The 27,615-nt window shown below is 37.4% G+C and overlaps 1 protein-coding gene across 1 annotated transcript; it reads right to left on the bottom strand.

Annotated features, from left to right (window-relative positions):
- Positions 1–11,235: 11,235 nt before the first annotated feature.
- On the bottom strand, positions 11,236–22,780 carry LOC121994806 (protein HAIKU1-like). The gene is made up of 2 exons (XM_042548722.1): positions 22,745–22,780; positions 11,236–11,856 (listed from the first exon to the last, which is right to left on the bottom strand). Exons 1-2 carry the CDS (start codon positions 22,778–22,780, stop codon positions 11,287–11,289), a joined length of 606 nt encoding a protein of 201 aa, XP_042404656.1. The 3' UTR covers positions 11,236–11,286.
- Positions 22,781–27,615: the final 4,835 nt, after the last annotated feature.

The raw sequence follows: 27,615 nt of genomic DNA, 5'->3' as shown, positions 1-27,615 counted from the left end.
TGCTGAAAATGGTTCTACTTCTAAACCGAAAGGAAAGAAGAAGAAGAAACAAGTTAGCTCAGCAAAGAAGGTGAATAAATCTCAGAGTACAGGACCTAAAGCTGGAGTGAAGAAGCCGAAGGGCAAGTGCTTCATCTGCAAGTAGTCAGGGCATTGGAAGGCGGACTGTCCTCATAGGAATCAAAACAATAAAGGTATATCTCATGCTCTGGTTGTTGAAACATGTTTATCGGTGTTATCTACCAGCACCTGGTGTGTAGATACGGGAGCCATTGATCATGTCTGCAATTCTTTGCAGGGGTTCCAGGAAACCTGACGACTATATGAAGGAGAGATAACCGTCTACATGGGCAGTGCTACTAAGGTGGCGGCTGTTGCAGTGGGAGACGTCTACTTATCTTTTGATAGAAATAGAAAATTGGTTTTAAGAAATTGTCTTTATGTACCCAGTTTTAGAAAGAATTTAATTTCAGTTTCTAAACTGTTTTTGGATTGATATTCTGTTTCCTTTAATAACAATGTAGTTATAAAGAGAAATAAAGTGATTATCTGTTCTGGTGCATTAGTTGGCAATTTATATACTTTAAATCCAATTTCTCCCATAAAGTAAAATATGGAAATTTATAACACATCTTCTAACACTAATAAGAGAAAACAACCTTTGGAAATGAACCAAGCATATCTTTGGCATCTAAGGCTTGGTCATATTAACTTAAGTAGGATTCAAAGGCTTATAGCCGATGGACTCTTGGGTTCATTAGAGTTGGAAAATTTTCCAACTTGTGAATCTTGCTTGGAAGGTAAAATGACCAAGAGGCCTTTTAAGGCCAAGGGGTATAGAGCCAAAGAAGCGTTAGAACTGGTTCATTCTGATTTGTGTGGTCCTATGTCTATCCAGGTGAGAGGTGGTTTTGAATATTTTATCTCTTTTATAGACGATTATTCAAGATACGGATACATTTACCTAATGCTCCGCAAGTCCGAATGCTTTGATAAATTCAAAGAGTACAAGGCTGATGTGGAGAAATGACTAGGTAAAAGTATCAAGACACTACGGTCTGATCGTGGTGGTGAATACCTCTTAGGAGAGTTTAGGAATTACTTATCAGAGGCCGGGATTCAATCCCAATTGACCGCACCTGGTACACCCCAACAGAATGGTGTGGCAGAACGAAGGAATAGGACTCTTATGGAGATGGTTAGATCAATGATGAGTTATTCAGAATTACCAAATTCGTTTTGGGGATACGCTCTGGAAACGACAGCGCACATTTTGAACTTAGTACCTTCTAAATCAGTATCTTCTACTCTCACAGAATTGTGGAATGGGCGAAAGCCCAGTCTAAGACATATTCGGATTTGGGGTTGTCCAGCACATGTGCTGAAACCAGATGCTGATAAGTTAGAATCTCGTACAGAAGTTCATGTGTTTGTGGGTTATCCCAGAGGAACGAAAGGTGGTTTATTTTATAATCCTAAAGACCAGAAGGTTATTGTTAGCACCAATTCCCAGTTTTTAGAAGAAGACTATATAATGGACCACAAGCCCAGTAGCAAAGTTATTCTAGAAGAACTTAGAGAGGGCACGTCTACTTTAGTACCAACAGTACAAGATGAAGTACCACAAGAGACTGCAACACGTGTCACACATGATACACAACCACAGACGGTGCCTCGTCGTAGTGGGAGAGTTGTGAGGGAACCTGAGAGATTCATGTTTTTGGGAGAGTCTTCGGACTTGATCCCGGGTAAACATGAACCTGATCCCCGAACATATGACGAAGCACTCCAAGATATAGATGCAGCATCTTGGCAAAAGGTAATGAATTCAGAAATAGAGTCTATGTACTCTAATAAGGTCTGGGAGCTTGTAGAACCACCTGATGGTGTAAAAGGCGTCGGATGCAAATGGATCTACAAAAGGAAAAGAGGGACAGACGGGAAGGTAGAAACCTTCAAAGCTAGGCTTGTTGCGAAAGGGTACACTCAGAAAGAGGGAATCGATTATGAGGAGACCTTTTCACCGGTAGCTATGCTTAAGTCTATCCGGATACTCTTATCCATTGCTGCTCATATGGATTATGAGATTTGGCAAATGGATGTCAAGACAGCTTTCCTTAATGGAAGTCTTAAAGAAAACATCCATATGAAGCAACCAGAATGGTTCATTGAAAAAGGCAAAGAGCATCTAGTGTGCAAACTCAATCGGTCCATTTATGGACTGAAGCAAGCTTAAAGGTCTTGGAACATCCGGTTTAATGAAGTAATCCAGTCATATGGATTTATTCAGTGTCCGGATGAGTCTTGTGTATACAAGAAGTGTAACGAAAACGTGGTGTTATTTCTTGTACTATACGTAGATGATATTTTGTTAATTGGCAACAATGTCAAGGTATTATCAGACATAAGGGTATGGTTGTCCAAACAATTTGATATGAAGGACTTAAGAGATTGTGCACACATTCTTGGGATCAAAGTTATAAGGGATCGCAAGAAAAGAATGTTGTGTCTATCCCAAGCTTCATATATAGATACAATCCTTGCTCGTTTTAGCATGCAGAATTCCAAGAAAGGTTTCTTACCTTTTAGGCATGGAATAGCTCTATCTAAAGAGATGTCTCAGAAGACATCAAAGGAGATAGAGGACATGAAAGGAATTCCTTATGCTTTGGCTGTAGGAAGCCTTATGTATGCAATGCTGTGTACAAGACCTAATATCTGTTTTGTCGTGGGCATTGTTAGCAAATATCAGAGTAATCCTGGACAAGGACATTGGACTGCGGTAAAACATATATCAAAGTACTTGAGAAGGACTAGAGATTATATGCTAGTTTACCAAGCAGACGATTTGCTCCCTGTGGGTTACACGGATTCAGATTTCCAATCGGATAGGGACAACAGTAAGTCTACATCAGGCTATGTGTTTACTTTAGGAGGTGGAGTCATTGCATGAAGGAGTGTTAAGCAGAAATGCGTTTGGGACTCAACCATGGAAGCTGAGTATGTAGCAGCCTCTGATGTAGCTAAAGAAGCAGTATGGCTCAGGAACTTTCTAATGGACTTAGATGTGATTCCTGGTTTGCCCAAAATCATCACAATTTATTGTGATAATAGCGGTGCAGTTGCAAACTCGAAGGAACCACGAGCCTATAAGGCAAGTAAACATATAGAGCGCAAGTACCACCTGATACGAGATATCGTGAAGCGAGGAGAAGTTGTCATCGCCAAGATTGCATCAGCAGATAACCTGGCAGATCCTTTCACTAAGGCCCTTCCAGCAAAAGCTTTCGATTGGCATGTGGAGGGAATGGGAATCAGATGTATGGCAGCTTAGTCATTAGTATAAGTGGGAGATTGTTAGAGTGTATACTGAAAGCCTAAGCTTTTGTAGACATTTATTTTAAAATAAAGAATCACATTTGGTCAAATTATCTACATTTGTTTATAGTTGTTCAATTAATTTATATTGTAGATAACATAGTATGTGGTGTCACATACAGAAGATAATGTTATCAGTACCTTATAAATTATAAACAGTAGCTCACGACCAAAATGGAAAGGAACAAACCATTGGAAGGTCGTAGTGTAATTAGGTATTAGTTTATCTTAACTATATAATTACACTAGTATACTTAGAGTGTATTGAGTAGGACCATCAGAGGTCGTTTCTTTTATACTGGCTTTATAAAGGAACAAGACCTCAGTTATTATGGAAGTGTGTGCTCTTAATCCTAATATAATAACAAGCACATATATTTGATATTTATTTCTTTAATTTAACAATGTGTGAGATTTAGTTCGATAAATCAATAAGCCCGATAAGTTGGGAAATGATATCACTTATAGTATGTGTTGTTGATTATAGAAGGAAATTGTGTCCTAGTGATCTAGGTTGATAATGTCCCCAAGAGGAGCTCATAAGGATTGTCATGTTAAACCCTGCAGGTGGACTTAGTCCGACATGACAATAAGGTTGAGTGGTACTACTCTTGGACTAAGATATTAATTAAATGAGTTGTCAGTAACTCACTTAATTAATGGACATTCGACATCTTAAACACAGGGAGACTAACACACTCATAATAAGAAGGAGCCCAAAAATATAATTTGGGATTAGTGCGGTATTTCAATAATAGTTATCTAGTGGAATGAAATATTATTGATAAAATTAAGTTGTGTGTTCGGGGTGAACATGGGATGCTTAATTTTATCGGGAGACCAAAACTAATTCCTCCTCTTGGTCCTTATCGTAGCCTCTTAGTTATAGAGTACTATACCCACCTATACTCACCTTCATACCCATGGTGTAGGGGTCGGCCAAGCTAGCTTGAGGATCAAGCTAGGGCCGACCAAACCTTGGTCCATGGGTGACCGGCCCTAGCTTGAACCCAAGCTTAGGTGGCCGACCCTATTAAATTAGAAAAGATTTTTAATTTTAAATTTTTGTTATGTGGAAGATATAATTTATTGGAGAGATTAAAAATTAAAATATCTTCTTTATAAGTTTCTACAAAAGATTAAAGAAAGAGATTAAATCTCTTTCCTTATTTGTAGATTGGAAGGATATTTTATTTTTCTTCTTTATAAATTATTCACATGTTGAAAAATTAAAATTATAGAAATTTCTTTTTATCAATCATGAAGGGATTTTAAAAGGAAATTTTATTTTTAAAAAATTTCTGAAAACAAATAAGGAATTTTAATTGGTTGATTGAAAATTGTCTTATTTGTTCTTCCATGAGGTGGCCGACCATGACATGGTTAATTAGGAAATTTTATTTAATTTTTATTAATTAATTCATGTCAACGAAAGTTAAGGAAATTTTATTGTAATTAAATTTCCTTATTTGCCAAAGCTAAGGATTATAAAAGAGGGGGGTTTGGGTGCCTTCAAGGTGAACAACCTCTATTATTTTTCTCCCTCTTTTCTTCCATGGTGTGGCCGGCCTCTTCCCTTTCTCTTCTCTCCATCTTTGTGGCCGAACCTCTCATCCTCCTTAGAGATCAAGTGGTGGCCGAATTTTAGCTTGGAGAAGAAGGAGAGAAAGCTTGCATCCCTTGGAGCTTGGTTGGTGGAAAAAGATCTTCATCCTTTGGAAGCTTTGTGCTTGGCCGAAACTTGAAGGAAGGAGAAGAAGGTGCTAGGTGGTCCTCGTCTCGGATGATCGTTGCCCACACAACGTTCGAGATTAGAAGAGGAATACGGTAGAATATCAAGAGGTCATTATCTACTAAGTAAGGTATAACTAATATTGTTTTCCCGCATCATGTTAGTTTTATCTCCATGTAAAAATACCAAATACAAGAGGCATGTGATTCTAGTATTTCGAATTAGTTTTCGATGTTATGTTCTTTTATTTTTCTTTTCCTTGTGATTTGATTGTTCTTTTTGGTTGACTTAAAGTTATTTAAGAAAATTAAATATTAGTTTTCCTTAAAAGGCTTTGTCTAGGCGGTGGTGGTTGTTCCCATATCCAAGAAGGTCATGTGACTCGCCATGCAGTCCTGGAAGCTAATTTTGGAAATTAATATTTAATGGAATTAATAACCCAGGTGATTTGGATCGAACGTGTTAAGTTTCGCAGAAGATCCAAGTCTAAACCTAAAAGAACAAATAAATTAAACTTTGGATCAAATGTGTTAAGTTCCACAGGTGATCCGAGTTTAATTTAAAAGAACACATGGTAGCTAGGAAAAGGTTCAGACCTTTGTACAAAATTTTTGTACAGTGGAACCATTAGGTTTTCCGAGTAGCAACCAACATTCTCAACTTAGATAACTAGGACACAGATTCCTTCTATAATCAACAACACACACTATAAGTAATATCATTTCCCAAGTTATCGGGCATATTGATTTATCGAGCTAAACCTCACCCTTTGATAAGTCAAAGAAATAAATATTAAATATATGTGCTTGTTATTATATTAGGATTAAGAGCACACACTTCCATAATAACTAAGGTCTAGTTCTTTTATTAAGTCAGTACAAAAAGAACTTACCTAAATGGTTCTACTCAATACACTTAGAGTGTATCAGTGTAATTTATTAGTCAAGATAAACTAATACTTAATTACACTACAACTATTCTAATGGTTTGTTCCTTTCCATCTTAGTCGCGAGTAACTATTTATAATTTATAAAGAACCGACAATATGATCTTCTGAGTGTGACACCACACTCAATGTTATTTACTATATAAATTAATTGAATAATTACATTTAACAAATAAATACAGATATTGACCAATGTGATTCTTTTATTTCAAAAATAAATGTTTACAAAAGCTAGGCTTTTAGTATATACTCCAACAATCTCCCACTTATACTAAAAGACTAAGCTGCCATATCTGTTGCCACACATCTGATTCCCATCCCTTCCACATGTCGATCAAAAGCTTTCGCCGGAAGGGTCTTAGTGAAAGGATCTGCCAGGTTATCTGCTGATGTAATCTTGACGACGACAACTTCTCCTCGCTTGACGATGTCTCGTATCAGGTGGTACTTGCGCTCTATATGTTTACTTGCCTTATGGGCTCGTGGTTCCTTCGAGTTTGCAACTGCACTGCTATTATCACAATAAATTGTGATGATTTTAGGCAAACCAGGAATCACATCTAAGCCCATTAGGAAATTCCTGAGCCATACTGCTTCTTTGGCTGCCTCAGAAGCTGTCACATACTCAGCTTCCATGGTTGAGTCTGAGACGCATTTCTGCTTAACACTCCTCCATGCAATGACTCCACCTCCTAAAGTAAACACATAGCCTGATGTAGACTTACTGTTGTCCCTATCTGATTGGAAATCCGAATCCATGTAACCCACAGGGAGCAAATCATCTGCTTGGTAAACTAGCATATAATCTCTAGTCCTTCTCAGGTACTTCAATATATGCTTTACAGCATTCCAATGTCCTTGTCCAGGGTTACTCTGATATCTGCTAACCATGTCCACAGTAAAACAGATATCAGGTCTCGTACACAGCATTGCATACATAAGGCTTCCTACAGCTGAAGCATAACGAACTGTCTTCATCTCCTCTATCTCCTTTGATATCTTCGGAGACATCTCTTTAGATAAGGCTACTCCATGCCTAAAAGGTAAGAAACATTTCTTGGAGTTCTGCATGCTAAAACGAGCAAGGATTGTATCTATATATAAAGCTTGGGATATGCGCAACATTCTTTTCTTGCGATCCCTTATAACTTTGATCCCAAGAATGTGTGCATATTCTCCTAAGTCCTTCATATCAAATTATTTGGACAACCATACCCTTATATCCGATAATACCTTGACATTGTTGTCAATTAACAAAATATCATCTACGTATAGTACAAGAAATACCATCACGTTTCCGTTACACTTCTTGTATACACAAGACTCATCCGGACACTGAATAAATCCATATAACTGGATTACTTCATTAAACCGGATATTTCAAGATCTTGAAGCTTGCTTCAGTCCATAAATGGATCGATTAAGCTTGCACACTAGATGCTCTTTGCCCTTTACAATGAACCCTTCTGGTTGCTTCATATGGATGTTTTCTTCAAGACTTCCATTAAGGAAAGCTGTCTTGACATCCATTTGCCAAATCTCATAATCCATATGAGCGGCAATGTATAAGAGTATCTGGATAGATTTAAGCATGGCTACCGACGAAAAAGTCTCCTCATAATCGATTCCCTCTTTCTGAGTATACCCTTTCGCAACAAGCCTTGCTTTGAAGGTTTCTACCTTCCCGTCTGTCCCTCTTTTCCTTTTGTAGATCCACTTGCATCCAACGGCTTTTATACCATGAGGTGGTTCTACAAGCTCCCAGACCTTATTAGAATACATAGATTCTATTTCGGAATTCATTGCTTTTTGCCAAGATACTGCATCTATATCTTGGAGTGCTTCGTCATATGCTCGGGGATCAGGTTCATGTTTACCCGAGATCAAGTCCGAAGACTCTCCCAAAAACATGAATCTCTCAGGTTGCCTTACAACGCTCCCACTACAATAAGGCACTGTCTCTGGTTGTGTATCCTGTGTGACACGTGTTGCAGTTTCTAGTGGTACTTCATCTTGTACTGTTGGTACTAAAGTAGATGTGTCCTCTGTTATTTCTTATAGAATTATTTCACTCATGGGCTTATGGTTCATTACATAATCTTCTTCTAAAAATCGAGCACTGGTGCTAACAATGATCTTCTGATTTTTAGGATTATAAAACAAACCACCTTTCGTTCCCTTAGGATATCCCATAAACAGACAAACTTCTGTACGTGATTCCAACTTGTCAGTATCTCCCTTCAGCACATATGCTGGACTACCCCATATTCGGATATGATTCAGACTAGGCTTACGCCCATTCACTACAAGAAAAAAGCTAATAGACAACGCTTTTAAAGCGTTGTCTTTTTGGCTGAAAAAGCGTTGTTAAAGGCACTGTTGTAAAAAGTCTGCTCAACGACAACGCTTTTAAAACGTTGTCGTTTGTACCAAAGACAACGCTTTTGCAACGCTTTAAAAGCGTTGTCGTTTTATGCAGAGGCAACATTTTGCAACGCTTTTAAAGCGCTGTTGTTTTTTATAAAGATAACACTTTTTGCAACGCTTTAAAAGCGTTGTCGTTTTAAAAAAAATTAAAAAAAAATATTTAAAAATCATTATTTTTATATTTACGAAACTATTATTTTTCTTTTACCATGTCTAGATTCGAATTTTACATATAATCAACTCAGTTAATGATTTCAAACTCATAAAAATAATAGAAATCTGACGTTGAAGTAATATTAATAATTAATTACATGAAAAGCTAGTAAATATCAAAATTTATACTAATTCTGTTTCAAAGTATATAGTGATATTCACATATAAAACAAAAGAGCACAAAAAACTGTTTTGAACAGCTACAATCTGTTTAGCCAACAATCTGTTTACTGAATACTGAATACTTAATACTGAAGTAGCCAACAATCTGTTTACTCAAAATAGTACAGTAGTTACTGAATCCATACGCTTAGTGTTCAGAAATCAAACTGGCCTAGAATAAGAAATACCCAAGTGAAATAGCAACTCCAATAGGATCTTGGTCACACATTTCTTAACTCAACTGATGCAAGTTTTACTTGAGGGGGATGAACCTGGAGGAGTGGGTAGCACCAATACCCGGTCTTCCGTGCTTCACAGGCTTGTATGAGATGGAGAACTCAGCCAAGTAATGGCCAATCATCTCGGGCTGTAATGCCACGTAAATAAATCAATATACGATGAGAAATATGATGGTTTTTATTAAAGATATAGAATGCAGAAAAGTAAAATTAAAGAGATCCCTAGCAATATGCCACATGAATGTTATGTCAAAAAATAAAAAAGGTTACCTTGATTTCAACCTGGTTGAATGTTTTTCCATTGTAGACCCCAACGATGCTCCCAATCATCTCGGGAACTATTATCATGTTCCTAAGATGGGTCCTCATTGGCTCAGGCTTTTCACCTGGAGGTGCATCTCGCTGCTGGGTATAGTTAATACATAACAAATGATAAGAGGATTCTATTTTAACAGAATTGCCGTTGAAATTTTAACCGAAGAAGAATGACAATCCTTGGATTGGCTCAGTTATTTAGCACAAAAGATGAAATAATACCAGGACATTATAAAAAAATGGCTGGATGGTATATACATGAATGTCTTAACATTCACCAATCAAAGAATCGATCAACTTAGAGGCGATAAAAGATTCTTGGAAATTCTATTAGTTTTTTTATTTCTGAACACTTATTACTACAATTTGAATCTAATAACATTGCAATGTTTCAGAAGCATCTAAATACCAGTAAATTTTGAGTAGATACTAATTTACTGGACTTTTCAATTTTCTTTTTCTCAGGTAATAAAATCAACTTTTTAAACACCAGCCACAAGTTGATCTTAACTGGAACAGTTTACGAAGTTATATTCCATAGTGAAAACATGCTTTACAAGCATCAAACTCATAATTCCTAATTCTGATATTGAACCCTTTTTTTAAAAAAACAAAATTTAACTTGATTAACTTTTTCAATCCCTAGCTTCATCTCTTCACATGGAGCTGTAAATCCCTCTACATACTCTATTATTAATATTAACTTTCTTTTGTAAATGTCCACTCTCTTCTTAACTTCCTGTTTGCATGTCTATTCAAAGCAATTTCATATTCTTGCTTATATCAAAGTTACAAAATTATAAATGCAAATAGTTCTTACCTTAAAACTTTTGACTTATGTCATCTGTAACAAAAACTATCTAAAAAAGCCTCCATTTGTATCCATAAATAAGACTCAATATTTTATATAGTGAAACTAAACACAGTAAGTAATCAAAATATGGGCACAAACATTGTTTGTTACCCTTTCAATAGGAATACGACTGTAAATATGTAAGACACATACACAATAGGAATGGATGAAAGACACATACACAATAGGAATACGATTGTAAATATGTGGAGCAAGCACCAAATTCATGAAAAGAAACTGAACACTAAAAGAACATATATATATTTTTTCTCTTTTGAGAAAGAAAGCAAGAAAGAAAGAGAGATCATACCTTAACATGCTTTACAAGAACGTGAATCTCACAACTCAAGATCCTGCTTTATTAAAACCAGCACAAGATCACAGAAAGAGTGCCTAAGCTAAGGATTTACTACTTCAGTCAACAACTTAAAGAAGAGAGCTATAAGCAACAAGCTGAAGAATGTTAGTGGTGCAGTAATTGACATTTCTACTAACTAAAGGAAGCACGCTAGTCTTTCTTAATAGAAATTGATTTTTGCAAAATAGTTGCGATGCAGTCAAATGAAGTTAACCTGTATGCAATACATACACTCCAGACATGTTAGGAAATGAATTGGGGATAGTTATCATGTTGACAAGGTACTACTTTGGGGATCTCTCCTGGACCAGTCGATTCAAAGATACATCATTTCATTTGAATGGAAGCAGTATACTAAGTAGGATCATTTCAAAATCAAATACCACCAATATTTTGCAAGAGAAGTGTATAGTAACAACAAGAAACTTAAATATACTGCACTTCACCTACCTAATGCCAGCCACACTTGGATCTTGAACTCCCGAGTCAATACCACCAATATCTCCAGATGAATTCCGTAAGCCAGCAGTTGTCTTCATCATCATCTTCAGTATTGTGCTTCGGATTTTGGTCAGACCAATAGATGAAACCAATTTTGAGAATGTTAAATTCGCAAGGTTTGACACAGGAGTAGAGTCTGGGCTTCGCACAACGATCATTAATTTATAACATATCCCTCCATCTAGGGCTCAGTATGGGCAAGAACCCTGACGGCGATTGAGGGAACCAGAGCCCGGGGGAAGGTGGCGGCTGCAGCCTGGGTGACGGCCCGGCCCCCAAAATTCCTGGTTGCGGCAACGGCGAGAGGGCAAAGTTGGGAGTCAACGGCATAGGGTAGCGGAACCCTGGCGAAAGCAGGGGGTAAGGAGATCTGGGCGAGAGCAGATCCAAAAACGCGGTCGGAGAAGGGAAAGCGGACGTCGGAGTAAGGGGCGGAAGCGAGGCCGAATTATGGAGCCCTCCGGGGGAAGGGGAAGGGAAGGGGAAGGGAGGGCGCGGGGAAGGGAGCAGCCCTGGGGAGGGAAGCGGCGGGCGGGGGTGGTGGGAGGTGTCGGAGCTGAGGAGGGAGCTTTCGAGGTAGCGCATGTAGGCGGAGACGGGGGACTCCGCCCAGCTGGGGCCGGAGAGGAGTTTGCTGGAGAGGAGAGAGTTTGCTAGAGAGGAGTTTGCCGGAGAGGAGTTGGATGGAGAAGGCCGCGCGAGATGGGGAGTATTTGGGAGAAGGGTTCGGGACTTGAAAATGATCGGAAGATAGAAGTTGGGAGAAGGGTTTGGGTTTTCTACTCCTTACCTAGATCCAACGGTTTGTATTAATCAAGATTTAGATCCAACGGTTTGTATTAATCAAGATTTAGATGAGATTTTAAACATAGACAACACTTTTTAAAAAGCGTTGTCGTAGACACTAAAAATCAGTCTAATAGACAACGCTTTTTACAAAGCGTTGTCTTTGACCCGTAAAAATCACTAATAGACAATGGTTTTTAGAAAAGCGTTGTCTATTAATAAGAAAATAATGAAATAGACAACGCTTTTCACTAAAAGCGTTGTTAAAACAAAATAGACAACGCTTTTTATAAAAAGCGTTGTCGTTTAAGTGTTGTAGAATCCCAATTTTCTTGTAGTAATTCCATAATTCCATGGGAGTAGAAGAAACTGTTTTAAAAGGTACCATATTCAGAATATACACTGATGTTTCTAAAGCATATCCCCAAAATGAATTTGGTAATTTTGAATAACTCATCATCGATCTAAACATTTCCATAAGAGTCATATTCCTTCGTTCTACCACACCATTCTGTTGAGGTGTACTAGGTGTAGAAAATTGGGATTGAATCTCAACTTCTGATAAGTAATTCCTAAACTCTCCAAAGAGGTATTGGCCACCACGGTCAGACACTTGTAATAAAAAAGAAGAGACTAAATTAAAAGATCAGTTACAAGAGGGTTTACTTGGTTTGCAATCAGAGGATTGCTAATCCAAGGCAAAGATGGCGCACTATCTGATTCTCCTCTGGGCGGAGTAGCCTCTTACAGCATTGACAGTACAAAAGAATAGAAAGTACAGAAAAAATTGAATTACAAGTAAGTTAAATGATCTGTGCAAACCAGTGTTATATTTATAGCAATGGTCAGGACGCCCCGAAGGGGTTCCGGGCGCCCTTGGGGGATAAAACTTTATACCCCAATGTCTAGATCGAGTTTGACTCGATCTGGTCAACATCATCCGTCCGGTCGCTCTGCTTCGGTTCAGCTCGTCTCGGTCTGGGTCTTCAACTCTGGCTCTGCTAGCTTGGGTGATCTCGGCCATCCGGAATAGAGCTCACCCGAACCCAAGTTCCGGCCTTCTCCTCGAGCAGCCTTCCTTCCCGGTTTCTCATCCCTCAAACGTCGCGCACGTTCTTCTCGTTCACCGGTGTACTCTTCCGCAGTCTCCTCGTCCCTCGGACGCACCGAGCCCGTCGGCTCTCTCCCCGTATCGTCATTCTCTCTAGTCGCGTCTTCCGCTCGACTTCCTGTGTTCCTAAGCTCCTGCACACTTAGACACAAGGGTTAAACAAACGCAGGACCTAACTTAGCTTGTTTGATCACATCAAAACACCTTGGGGTTCCAACAATCTCTCCCTTTTTGATGTGAGCAACCCAAGTTAAGTTAGGGTAAACATATGCAATAAAAATAATTTATATTCAAACAAGTCCAAATATTTTCCAATTGAAAAAATTATATTACCTCCCCCTAGACTTAACATACTTCTCCCCCTATGATCACATAAAAATTGAGGTTATAAACAAGTCTAAGGTAAATTCTAAAAAAATTTTAAGTGTAAAAAAAAATTTTAAAAATGTCTAATAATGACACTCTTCAGAATTTTTGTTTCGAAGAAAAAAAATTTAAGTAAAACATTTTTCAGAAAAAAAAATCAGTTCTAAGTGTTAACAAAAATTTTCTAAAATTTTAAGTTTGAAACTTATTTCAACATTTCCTAAATTTTTTTTTTCTAATTTTCAAAAAAAAATTTCTAAGTTAATATTCATAAGAAACAATTCTAAGTCAATTTTAGTAAAAAAATTCTAAGGCAATATTATCATAAAAAATTCTTAGTCAATTTTTTTTAAAAAAAAATCTTAAGGCAAAATAAATATTCTAAGTTAACTTTCATAAACAATTTCTAAGATAATTTTTAAACAAAATTTCTAAGTCAAGTTAAAAAAAAATTAAATATTTTCTAACACAAATTGAATAACTCTTTTAAAGCATTAAGTAATTTAAATTAATGCTTTTTCAATTAGTCAATTAAACTTTTCATTTCGATACTTGGTTTCCAGGTCGTGGCGAGACACTAGACCTTCTTGGTTATTGGAGCAACAACCACTTCCTTAGACAAAGCCTCATAATGAAATTAATTGTTTAATTTCCTTGCTGAAAATGCTAAGTCTAATTTTAATTTTAAATTAAATAGGTTTTTGGAACCCAGTAGAGGTTCCTACCTACAGGATTAACCAAGTATTTCCTAGGTACATAGATTTTTGATATATTTCTAATTTGACTTTGATGAAATCTATAATACCAATTTAAACCTCTATAATTTCTAAAAGTAGAAATATTTGGACCATTAGATTTTTTCAATCTTTCTATTTCTTCTTTTAGTTTTTCATTTTCAATTTTTAATTTTTCAAAATCCTCTATAAGACATGATTTTGCCAAAATTCTTTTTGTTTCTAAAATTTCATTTTCTAATTTGGTATTTTTATTTTCTAATTTATACATGGATTTTGCCATTGCCTTAATACCAAAGTAAAGTTCATCAGGGGGTAAGAGGCATGCCTCACTTATCATATCAGACTTGTAGCCTGAATCTCCCCCTCCTTCGTTACTTCCATCTGAGGTCGCTCCCCCTTCATCGATGCTGGGTTCTGATGTACTCTGCCCTTCATAACTTGCCATCAGTGCTATCCTGGCATATTCTTGAATCTCGGACTCAGATGAAGAAGTGTCGTCCCAAGTAGCTTTTAGGTTCTTGTACGTCTTGGGAATCTTGCCTTTGTCCTTCTTTAGTTTTGGGCAGTCTTCTTTTAGGTGTCCTTCCTTTTGACACTGATTGCAACACATCCTTCTTCTATTTCTTGGATTCTTTTTATTCTGTATTTCTTTAAATTTATTAGCTCTAAAAAACTTTTTAAAGTTTCTTATCTTGTACGCTTCCTGATCATCCTCTGAGTCTGACTCGATTTCATCCCTTTTGGTTGCGTTTAGCGCAATCATCTGGCTTGATTCCTTTGTTCCTGCACACTTGGTTTCATGCAATTCAAGAGTGGAGAACAGTTATTGCAAACTACTTACCTCCAGGTCTTTCGAAATGTATTAGGCGTCAACGATTGATGATCCATTCTGAAGATCTGGGAAACGCATTGAGTGCGTAGCGTATTGTGTCCCGATTTGTAACCGTTTCTCCGAGGTTCTCGAGACCAGTAACTAGTTCTTTTTCCTTCGCGTGTAAATTAGCTACCTTCTCACCTTTTTCCAGACGTATGTTCATCAGCTTGTTCCGGAGGATGTCTCTTCTAGCGAGCTTTGGTTCGGACGTGCCTTCGTGGAGTTCCAGGAACTTCTCCCAGAGTTCTTTAGCGGATGAATAGCTTCCGATGCGGATAATCTCTTGAGGCGGCAACACGCTCAGTAGGTGATATTCGGCACGGTTGTTTGCTACAGACTCATTCTACTCCTTCTTTGTCCAGTGGCTCTCTTCTTTTTCTTCTCCGTCTTGATTTATCGGAGCTACAAAACCATACTTCATAATAGACCGAATTTCAAAATCAGTTCTTAGGAATACCTCCATACGCCGCTTCTAGTCTGTGAAGTCCCTCTCGAATTTTGGTGGAACGATGCTTGGTCTGACCATCTTGTTGCTTTGATCGGTGATTAGTCCTCCTGAAGCGCCTTGCTCTAATACCACTTGTTGGTCCCTTTGGAGGCTAGTAAGAGGGGAGGGGTGAATTACCCTACAAAAATTAAACACAGAACCTTTCTTGGATATCCAACTAATTAACAGACACTTGTAATAAAAAAGAAGAAACTAAATTAAAAGATCAGACACAAGAGGGTGTTGGATCGAGACGCGCTAGAGGGGGGGGGGTGAATAGCGCTCGTGGCTAAAATCGTTCAATTATCGGAATCGTAACAACTATCGGAGAAGTAACGCAGCGGAAAGTAAACAAACACACAGAAAGACAAGAGAATTTACTTCGTTCGGAGCCTGTGACGACTCCTACTCGAAGGCCCGCGATCCTTGATCGCTTTCCGTGGGCAACAACTATAAGTTCGACAAGAGTACAAGTATTACAGTTAAGTATAATGAAAAAGTACAGTTATACCGACGACAATATCGTAATTTGAAGATTTCGGAGCTCCGGGTCGTCGGTGTCTCGTAGCAGCACTTCGGGATCGTCTCGTGAGCAGCTTGTAGCAGAAAGATTGCTTGGAAGTTCTTGTCAGGAGCTGCTGGTCGAAACCCCTTATAAAGGGTGTTCAAGGCGCCTTCTACTGTTCACCAAGGCGCCTTGAACAGCCGAGTCAGCCGGGAGATGAGGAGCGAACTGGTCGAATCTTATCACAGACTCAAGGCGCCTTCCACTGTTCACCAGGCGCCTTCATCTGTTCAAGGCGCCTTCCACTGTTCATCAAGGCGCCTTGAACAGCTTCTCGCAGCCAGCTCCAGCCTTGCATCCGAGGCTTTAAGTTGCTCCTTTGCACCTGCAAGATACGTTAGTCCCAAACACTACCCTGCAGCACAAAGTTAGCACATAATACAACAGATATTATAAATGAAGTATTAACAGTCTCCGGACTGTCCGAGTCTGACTTCAGGTTTCCAACCGGAAACCCTAGGTCGACCCGACGCCTACTGTTCCCTCTACGGGGAACGCGTCCTCACCTACTCCACTCAGGAGATTTACCTGTTGCCAGTACGATCCTCCAGATCGACTGGACTTTTGCTCGGCATTTGACGCTTCCGGACTTTCTGCTGGACATCCGCTTCCCGGCTAGTCCAGACTTTCACCTGGTTCGCGACACCAGGACTTTTCACCTAGGGTTACCACCCCCTAGGACTTTTGCCTGAAGCCATCGACCTGCCAAGACTTTCCGCATAGGGTTACCACCCCCTATGACCTAGGGTTACCACCCCCTAGGGTTTTCACCTGCCTAACCGCAGCTAGGACTTTTGCCTAAGTATCACTTAGGACTTTCCTGCAAGCTCCATGAACTTTGTTAGATAACACCACCACTTAACTTTGAGCCCTTTGCCATAATCAAAACTCAGGTTCGATTATCTGGTGCTCACTGCACCAACAATCTCCCCCTTTTTGATTATGGCAATCTTAGTTCAAAGTTAAGTAAAACATAACTTTTAAATAAAGGAATAAATAATGAAAGTTAACCAGAAGCATCAATGCATAAATAAAATTTAAAGTTTATGCTCCCCCTTTCATTCTTGATTTCTTAACTTTGACTTTTCTCTCCCCCTTTGACATAAATCAAAAAGAATTAAGAAAAGAGAAATAGTCTAGTTAATTTAAGCTCCCCCTAAGGGGTAGCATAGTTAAGTACTCAAACTTAAAAAAATTTAGGTGAAGTACTTAGCTCAATTCATAAGGTGTTTGAAAAGAATTGTTGCATAGATAATTTAGATTTTAAGTTAATGCCTTAATAACTTCTTTGAGTTTCGGTGTCCAAGCATGAATCAAATTAAATTATTTAACTTGATTGGGTATCAGAGCCCTAACGGAATTTGTTTAGCCTTAAAGTACTAGCATGACTCTGTTCATTCCCCCTTAATTAATGCCAAATTAAATTCTTAGGGTCTTAGAGTACAAGCATAAGAAGAACTTTATATTATCCTAATTCCAGCTCATCCATTCTAGATTATCAAACATGTGCAGCATATGAATGAGTTTGAGATGAGATTATTTGAAAATATTGAAAATTTAAGTTCCAAATGAGAAAATGCTAAACTTTTGAGAATTTATTGAAAATTAATTAGAGTTAACTTTAGCAATCAGAATTTGATAATTAAATATTTTTAAATCCTTTTAAATTAATATTTTGACAGTAATTGAATTAATTTTAAAAGATTTTGAAAAGAATTTTCAAAAGATTTTTGAAATGAATTTTCAAAGGATTTAAATAGGTTTTTCAAAAGATTTTTCAAAGCATTTATATAAGTTTTTCAAAGATTTTTGAAATGATTTTTAAATAATTTTGAAATTGATTTTCAAAAGATTTTTGAAATGATTTTTAAATTGATTTTCAAAAGATTTTTGAAATGATTTTGAAATTAAGTTTTAAAAGATTTTTGAAATGTTTTTTAAATAATTTTGATTTTCAAAAGATTTTTGAAATGAATTTTAAATAATTTTGATTTTCAAAAGATTTTTGAAATGATTTTGAAATTAAGTTTTAAAAGATTTTTGAAATTAATTTTTAAATAATTTTGATTTTCAAAAGATTTTTGAAATGATTTTTCAATAATTTTGAAATTGATTTTCAAAAGATTTTTGAAATGATTTTGAAATTAAGTTTTAAAAGATTTTTGAAATGATTTTTAAATAATTTTGATTTTCAAAAGATTTTTGAAATGATTTTTAAATAATTTTGATTTTCAAAAGATTTTTGAAATGATTTTGAAATTAATTTTTAAAAGATTTTTGAAATTAATTTTTAAATAATTTTGATTTTCAAAAGATTTTTGAAATGATTTTTAAATAATTTTGATTTTCAAAAGATTTTTGAAATGATTTTGAAATTAAGTTTTAAAAGATTTTTGAAATGTTTTTTAAATAATTTTGATTTTCAAAAGATTTTTGAAATGATTTTTAAATAATTTTGATTTTCAAAAGATTTTTGAAATGATTTTGAAATTAAGTTTTAAAAGATTTTTGAAATTAATTTTTAAATAATTTTGATTTTCAAAAGATTTTTGAAATGATTTTTAAATAATTTTGAAATTGATTTTCAAAAGATTTTTGAAATGATTTTGAAATTAAGTTTTAAAAGATTTTTGAAATGTTTTTTTAAATAATTTTGATTTTCAAAAGATTTTTGAAATGATTTTTAAATAATTTTGATTTTCAAAAGATTTTTGAAATGATTTTGAAATTAAGTTTTAAAAGATTTTTGAAATTAATTTTTAAATAATTTTGATTTTCAAAAGATTTTTGAAATGATTTTTAAATAATTTTGAAATTGATTTTCAAAAGATTTTTGAAATGATTTTGAAATTAAGTTTTAAAAGATTTTTGAAATGATTTTTAAATAATTTTGATTTTCAAAAGATTTTTGAAATGATTTTTAAATAATTTTGATTTTCAAAAGATTTTTGAAATGATTTTGAAATTAATTTTTAAAAGATTTTTGAAATTAATTTTTAAATAATTTTGATTTTCAAAAGATTTTTGAAATGATTTTTAAATAATTTTGATTTTCAAAAGATTTTTGAAATGATTTTGAAATTAATTTTGAATTAACTTGATTTAAGTTAATTTTAGTTTTAATTTCTTAGTCATCTCACCCGATCTAAATTTTCAATCAGGTAATCCTATAATTGTGGTGAGATGAATTGTGGTTCAGTTTAAGGGGTTGGTTTAACTTTGTGTTAGATTCAGGTTTAGCTTTGGGTTCAACAAGTAAGCATTCTTTGGATAAACTTCTAGGCTATGGTGAGTCACACGGAACTCATTAAAGTAACCATGCCTTCGAGGTTTTCCAAATAGTCTTACCCATTGAACTTAATACTAAAACTTGGTCTAACTAGTTAGGATCCATTTAAGGGTAGCTTCGGTCAGTTCCACTTGCACCAGGTCGAAGCCATATCTTCCTAGACATGCGATGCCCAAGCTTCCCTAACGTACTATCATCCAAAAACTTCACCAGGATCGTAGGTAAAGTTATACCTAGCCTATTTTATCTAACCTTAATTACCCTACCGGGTAGTCTACTCTTGTTTACCCATTTCGGGTAGATTAAGTTCGGTTACCCAGTCGGGTAATTTAGTTGGGAGTGCCAGCTATTCTGGATCCTCCTTCTATTTTAAATTTCAAATTTTGAATTTAATTTTGAATTCAAATTTTGAATTTGTAATTTGAATTTTGAATTTTTGAATTTTAATTTCGAATGTTGAATTTTAATTAAATTTCGAATTTTAATTTTTTGAATTTTAATTTAATTGTTAATTTTAGATTTATGAATTTTGAATTTCATTTATTAAAATTGTTTTCCTTCTTGCTCCCCCTGGATCATAGCCTCGATATGGTCTATCGAGGTAGTGGACCTGATCCTTGGGGACCCAATATTGTCCAAGTCCAATTTGATTAACTAGGTTGGACTTGGGGACCCATGCTTGAATTATGTTCCGTTTATTTCTATTTACCAACGACATATATGATCTATATTTAGTTTTGGGCTTGAATCCAAGTCCGGATTTGTTGTAAACGGCACGCTGTTTTCCAAGAATCAGATCCAAATTTTTAGAACCCAACGTAAAGCGTTCTAACGTATCCTTGAGTTCTTTAATTTGAGTTTTCAAATTGGAATTTTCTTCCTCAAGTTGTTGGACTTGAGTTGAATTTCCAACTTGAACTGACTCAGTTAAAGAACTCGAGTCAGTCGCTTCCTTAAGGGCTATTACTTCCTTTTGGAGCGACCTAACCCGGATGTTGGATTTAGCCAATTTTTTAAGCAAATAAGGAACTAAATTTCTTAAGTCATCTATTTGAGTTTCGGCGAGAAAAGAACTTACAGTGGGGATCGGGCCTTCGGAAACGGATGCGGATCCGTGGCTTCGCTCGGACTCTGTTTCTGACTCGTTCTCGGCTTCGGACTCGAGTTCGGACTCGATTTCGTCAATTAGGTTAGCCTGCGCCGGTAATGCGAGAAAGCTCGTTGGTTCTTCTTCCTTGTCAGTCTCGGATTCGTCTGACGACTCGGACCAGGTTGCTTTCAATGCCTTTCTTCTTTTCTTCTTGTTTGGGCAATCTGGCTTGTAGTGACCTTTTTGGTTACAGCCGTAGCAGGTGACATCTGATCTGTCCTTTGTGTTCATTTGAGTTGCCTTCTTCGACTTGCACATCTTCCGTACGAGTTTTATCAACTTGGAAATAACTTCGTCTTCGTCTTCTGCGTCTGATTCATCGTCTTCGTCCTCTGATATTTTAGATTTGCGCCTTGACGTCGGTTCACGCGTTCTGCTAGTACCTGCAACCAAAGCAACACCTTTCTCGACCGGGCGTGCATTAGTCTGCTCATGCAATTCTAATTCAGAAAACAATTCATCTAGTTTTATTGAGGATAAATCCTTGGAAACTTTGTAAGCATCAACCATGGATGCCCACAAAATGTTCCTCGGAAAAGCACTTAGCGCGTACCTTATTACGTCGCGGTTTTCCACTTTTTGGCCGATCGCATGAAGCCCGTTGAGTAGGTCCTGGATGCGTGCGTGAAGCTGGTTCGCCGTCTCACCTTCCTGCATTTTAATATTATATAATTTATTTAAAATTAAATCACGCTTACTTACTTTAGCGTCTGACGTGCCCTCGTGCAGCTCGATTAGTTTGTTCCACAGCTCCTTCGCACTTGAAAATGGTCCGACTCTATTCAGTTCTTCTTTTGTCAACCCGCATTGCAGCATACAGGTTGCTTTGGCATCAGCTTCGACCTTCTTTCTTATGCTGGTATCCCAGTTAGTGCATGAAACGAGTTCTCCAGCGCCGTCAAGTGGTAGCTCGAGACCGGTCTGGATGATGATCCACATCTCGACTTGCGTCTTGAGATGGTAGATCATCCGGTTCTTCCAATAGGTAAAGTCTTCGCCGGAGAAGAGCGGGGGGCGAAAAGTGCTAAAGCCTTCTTGGAGGGCCATTTAAAAGAACCTTGCCCACAAAAAAATAGCAAAAAAAATATACCAGGACTTGATCCTGGATTAGCAGTGCGGTATGGAAGGATAGAAATAGAAGTTCACCAGTTTTGAAAAAAAATAATAAAATATTATTAAAAAAAATATTTTAAAAGATATTATTTCAACTTTTGCCAAATTCAATATTTTATCAATACTAATAAGCCGTGAAAATGATGATAATGAATTTCTCGAAAATAATTTTGGAGGGAAAAAAACGAAAGGCGTAAGGTTTTATTTTTACCCTATACACACGACAAAGCCACAAAAAAATGCTTGAATGGTGGTTGCACCAGTTCAAAGCGACCCCGCTCTGATACCAATTGTTGGATCGAGACGCGCTAGAGGGGGGGGTGAATAGCGCTCGTGGCTAAAATCGTTCAATTATCGGAATCGTAACAACTATCGGAGAAGTAACGCAGCGGAAAGTAAACAAACACACAGAAAGACAAGAGAATTTACTTCGTTCGGAGCCTGTGACGACTCCTACTCGAAGGCCCGCGATCCTTGATCGCTTTCCGAGGGCAACAACTATAAGTTCGACAAGAGTACAAGTATTACAGTTAAGTATAATGAAAAAGTACAGTTATACCGACGACAATATCGTAATTTGAAGATTTCGGAGCTCCGGGTCGTCGGTGTCTCGTAGCAGCACTTCGGGATCGTCTCGTGAGCAGCTTGTAGCAGAAAGATTGCTTGGAAGTTCTTGTCAGGAGCTGCTGGTCGAAACCCCTTATAAAGGGTGTTCAAGGCGCCTTCTACTGTTCACCAAGGCGCCTTGAACAGCCGAGTCAGCCGGGGAGATGAGGAGCGAACTGGTCGAATCTTATCACAGACTCAAGGCGCCTTCCACTGTTCACCAGGCGCCTTCAGCTGTTCAAGGCGCCTTCCACTGTTCATCAAGGCGCCTTGAGCATCTTCTCGCAGCCAGCTCCAGCCTTGCATCCGAGGCTTTAAGTTGCTCCTTTGCACCTGCAAGATACGTTAGTCCCAAACACTACCCTGCAGCACAAAGTTAGCACATAATACAACAGATATTATAAATGAAGTATTAACAGTCTCCGGACTGTCCGAGTCTGACTTCAGGTTTCCAACCGGAAACCCTAGGTCGACCCGACGCCTACTGTTCCCTCTACGGGGAACGCGTCCTCACCTACTCCACTCAGGAGATTTACCTGTGCCAGTGCGATCCTCCAGACTTTGCTCGGCATTTGACGCTTCCGGACTTTCTGCTGGACATCCGCTTCCCGGCTAGTCCAGACTTTCACCTGGTTCGCGACACCAGGACTTTTCACCTAGGGTTACCACCCCCTAGGACTTTTGCCTGAAGCCATCGACCTGCCAAGACTTCCCGCATAGGGTTACCACCCCCTATGACCTAGGGTTACCACCCCCTAGGGTTTTTACCTGCCTAACCGCAGCTAGGACTTTTGCCTAAGTATCACTTAGGACTTTCCTGCAAGCTCCATGAACTTTGTTAGATAACACCACCACTTAACTTTGAGCCCTTTGCCATAATCAAAACTCAGGTTCGATCATCTGGTGCTCACTGCACCAACAAGGGGTTTACTTGGTTTGCAATCAGAGGATTGCTAATCCAAGGGAAAGATGGCGCACTATCCGATTCTCCTCTAGGCGGAGTAACCTCTTACAGCGTTGACAGTACAAAAGAATAGAAAGAACAGAAAGAATTGAATTACAAGTAAGTTAAATGATCTGTGCAAACCAGTGATATATTTATAGCACTGGTCGGGGCGCCCCGAAGGGGTTCCGGGCGCCCTAGGGTATAAAACTTTATCCCCCAATGTCCAGATCGAGTTTGACTCGATCTGCTGAACATCTTCCGTCCGGTCGCTCTGCTTCGGTTCAGCTCGTCTCGGTCTGGGTCTTCAACTCCGGCTCTGCTAGCTTGGGTGATCTCGGCCATCCGGAATAGAGCTCACCTGAACCCAAGTTCCAGCCTTCTCCTCGAGCAACCATCCTTCTCGGTTTCTCGTCCCTCGAACGCCGCGCACATTCTTCTCGTCCACCGGTGTACTCTTCCGCAGTCACCTCGTCCCTCGGACGCACCGAGCCCGTCGGCTCTCTCCCCGTATCGTCCTTCTCGCTAGCCGCGTCTTCCGCTCGACTTCCTGTGTTCCTAAGCTCCTGCACACTTAGACACAAGGGTTAAACAAACGCAAGACATAACTTAGCTTGTTTGATCACATCAAAACACCTTGGGGTTCCAACAATCTCCCCCTTTTTGATGTGAGCAACCCAAGTTAAGTTAGGGTAAACATATGCAATAAAAATAATTTATATTCAAATAAGTCCAAATATTTTTCAATTGAAAAAAATTATATTACCTCCCCCTAGACTTAACATACTTCTCCCCCTGATCACATAAAAATTGGGGTTATAAACAAGTCTAAGGTAAATTCTAAAAAAAAATTTAAGTGTAAATTTTTTTTAAAAAAAATGTCTAATAATGACACTCTTCAGAATTTTTATTTCGAAGAAAAAAAATTTAAGTAAAACATTTTTCAGAAAAAAACTAGTCATAAGTGTTAACAAAAATTTCCTAAAATTTTAAGTTTGAAACTTATTTCAACATTTCCTAAAAAAAAATTTTCTGTTTTTTTTTTAAAAAATTTCTAAGTTAATATTCATAAGAAACAATTCTAAGTCAATTTTTTTTTAAAAAATTCTAAGGCAATATTATCATAAATAATTCTTAGTCAATTTTTTTTTAAAAAAATCTTAAGGCAAAATAAATATTCTAAGTTAACTTTCATAAACAATTTCTAAGGTAATTTTTAAACAAAATTTCTAAGTCAAGTTAAAAAAAATTTAAATATTTTCTAACACAAATTGAATAACTCTTTTAAAGCATTAAGTAATTTAAATTAATGCTTTTTCAGTTAGTCAATTAAACTTTTCATTTCGATACTTGGCTTCCAGGTCGTGACGAGGCACTAGACCTTCTTGGTTATTGGAGCAACAACCACTTCCTTAGACAAAGCCTCATAATGAAATTAATTGTTTAATTTCCTTGCTGAAAATGCTAAGTCTAATTTTAATTTTAAATTAAATAGGTTTTTGGAACCCAGTAGAGGTTCCTACCTACAAGATTAACCAAGTATTTTCTAGGTACATAGATTTTTGATATATTTCTAATTTGACTTTGATGAAATCTATAATACCAATTTAAACCTCTATAATTTCTAAAAGTAGAAATATTTGGACCATTAGATTTTTTCAATCTTTCTATTTCTTCTTTTAGTTTTTCATTTTCAATTTTCAATTTTTCAAAATCCTCTATAAGACATGATTTTGCCAAAATTCTTTTTGTTTCTAAAATTTCATTTCCTAATTTGTTTTTTTTATTTTCTAATTTATACATGAATTTTGTCATTGCCTTAATACCAAAGTAAAGTTCATCAGGGGGTAAGAGGCATGCCTCACTTACCATATCAGACTTGTAGCCTGAATCTCCCCCTCCTTCGTTACTTCCATCTGAGGTCGCTCCCCCTTCATCGATGCTGGGTTCTGATGTACTCTGTCCTTCATAGCTTGCCATCAGTGCTATCCTGGCATATTCTTGAATCTCGGACTCAGATGAAGAAGTGTCGTCCCAAGTAGCTTTTAGGTTCTTGTACGTCTTGGGAATCTTGCCTTTGTCCTTCTTTAGTTCTGGGCAGTCTTCTTTTAGGTGTCCTTCCTTTTGACACTGATAGCAACACATCCTTCTTCTATTTCTTGGATTCTTTTTATTCTGTATTTCTTTAAATTTATTAGCTCTAAAAAACTTTTTAAAGTTTCTTACCATGTACGCTTCCTGATCATCCTCTGAGTCTGACTCGATTTCATCCCTTTTGGTTGCGTTTAGTGCAATCATCTGGCTTGATTCCTTTGTTCCTGCACACCTGGTTTCATGCAATTCAAGAGTGGAGAACAGTTCTTCCAAACTACTTACCTCCAGGTCTTTCGAAATGTAGTAGGCGTCGACGATTGATGTCCATTCCGAAGTTCTGGGAAACACATTGAGTGCGTAGCGTATTGTGTCCCGATTTGTAACCGTTTCTCCGAGGTTCTCGAGACCAATAACTAGTTCTTTTTCCTTCGCGTGTAAATTGGCTACCTTCTCACCTTTTTCCAGACGTGTGTTCATCAGCTTGTTCCGGAGGATGTCTCTTCTAGCGAGCTTTGCTTCAGACGTGCCTTCGTGGAGTTCCAGGAACTTCTCCCAGAGTTCTTTAGTGGATGAATAGCTTCTGATGCGGTTAACCTCTTGAGGCGGCAACACGCTCAATAGGTGATATTCCGTATGACTGTTTGCTACAGACTCATTCTACTCCTTCTTTGTCCAGTGGCTCTCTTCTTTTTCTTCTCCGTCTTAATTTATCGGAGCTACAAAACCATACTTCATAATAGACTGAATTTCAAAATCAGTTCTTAGGAACACCTCCATACGTTGCTTCCAGTCTGTGAAGTCCCCCTCGAATTTTGGTGGAACGATGCTTGGTCCGGCCATCTTGTTGCTTCGATCGGCAATTAGTCCTCCTGAAGCGCCTTGCTCTGATACCACTTGTTGGTCCCTTTGGAGGCCGACAAGAGGGGAGGGGTGAATTGCCCTACAAAAATCAAACACAAAACCTTTCTCAGATATTCAACTAATTAACAGACACTTGTAATAAAAAAGAAGAGACTAAATTAAAAGATCAGACACAAGAGGGTTTACTTGGTTTGCAATCAGAGGATTGCTAATCCAAGGCAAAGATGGCGCACTATCTGATTCCTCTGGGCGGATTAGCCTCTTACAACGTTGACAGTATAAAAGAATAGAAAGCACAGAAAGAATTGAATTACAAGTAAGTTAAATGATCTGTACAAACCAGTGCTATATTTATAACACTGGTCGGGGCACCCTGAAGGGGTTCCGGGCGCCCTGGGGGGAAAAAACTTTATCCCCCAATGTCCAGATCGAGTTTGACTCGATCTGGTCAACATCTTCCGTCCGGTCGCTCTGCTTCGGTTCAGCTCGTCTCGGTCCGGGTCTTCAACTCCAGCTCCGCTAGCTTGGGTGATCTCGGCCATCCGGAATAGAGCTCACTCGAACCCAAGTTCCGGCCTTCTCCTCGAGCAGCCTTCCTTCCCGTTTCTCGTCCCTCGAACGTCGTGCACGTTCTTCTTGTCCACCGGTGTACTCTTCCGCGATCACCTCGTCCCTCGGACGCACCGAGCCCGTCGGCTCTCTCCCCGTGTCGTCCTTCTCGCTAGCCACGTCTTCCGCTCGACTTCCTGTGTTCCTAAGCTCCTGCACACTTAGACACAAGGGTTAAACAAACGCAGGACCTAACTTAGCTTGTTTGATCACATCAAAACACCTTGGGGTTCCAACAATCTCCCCCTTTTTGATGTGAGCAACCCAAGTTAAGTTAGGGTAAACAATGCAATAAAAATAATTTATATTCAAATAAGTCCAAATATTTTTCTATTGAAAAAATTATATTACCTCTCCCTAGACTTAACATATTTCTCCCCCTTTGATCACATAAAAATTAGGGTTATAAACAAGTCTAAGGTAAATTCTAAAAAAAAATTTAAGTGTAAATTTTTTTTTTAAAAATGTCTAATAATGACACTCTTCAGAATTTTTATTTCGAAGAAAAAAAATTTAAGTAAAATATTTTTCAGAAAAAAACCAGTCATAAGTGTTAACAAAAATTTTCTAAACTTTTAAGTTTGAAACTTATTTCAATATTTCCTAAAAAATTTTTTTTCTAATTTTTTTAAAAAAATTTCTAAGTTAATATTCATAAGAAACAATTCTAAGTCAATTTTTTTAAAAAAATTCTAGGCAATATTATCATAAAAAATTCTTAGTCAATTTTTTTTTTAAAAAAAATCTTAAGGCAAAATAAATATTCTAAGTTAACTTTCATAAACAATTTCTAAGGTAATTTTTAAACAAAATTTCTAAGTCAAGTTAAAAAAAATTTAAATATTTTCTAACACAAATTGAATAACTCTTTTAAAGCATTAAGTAATTTAAATTAATTCT

This window comes from Zingiber officinale, chromosome 6A (genome assembly GCF_018446385.1).
Source record: "Zingiber officinale cultivar Zhangliang chromosome 6A, Zo_v1.1, whole genome shotgun sequence".
Lineage (NCBI taxonomy): Eukaryota > Viridiplantae > Streptophyta > Magnoliopsida > Zingiberales > Zingiberaceae > Zingiber > Zingiber officinale.
This window is presented reverse-complemented; position numbering and strand designations above follow the sequence as displayed.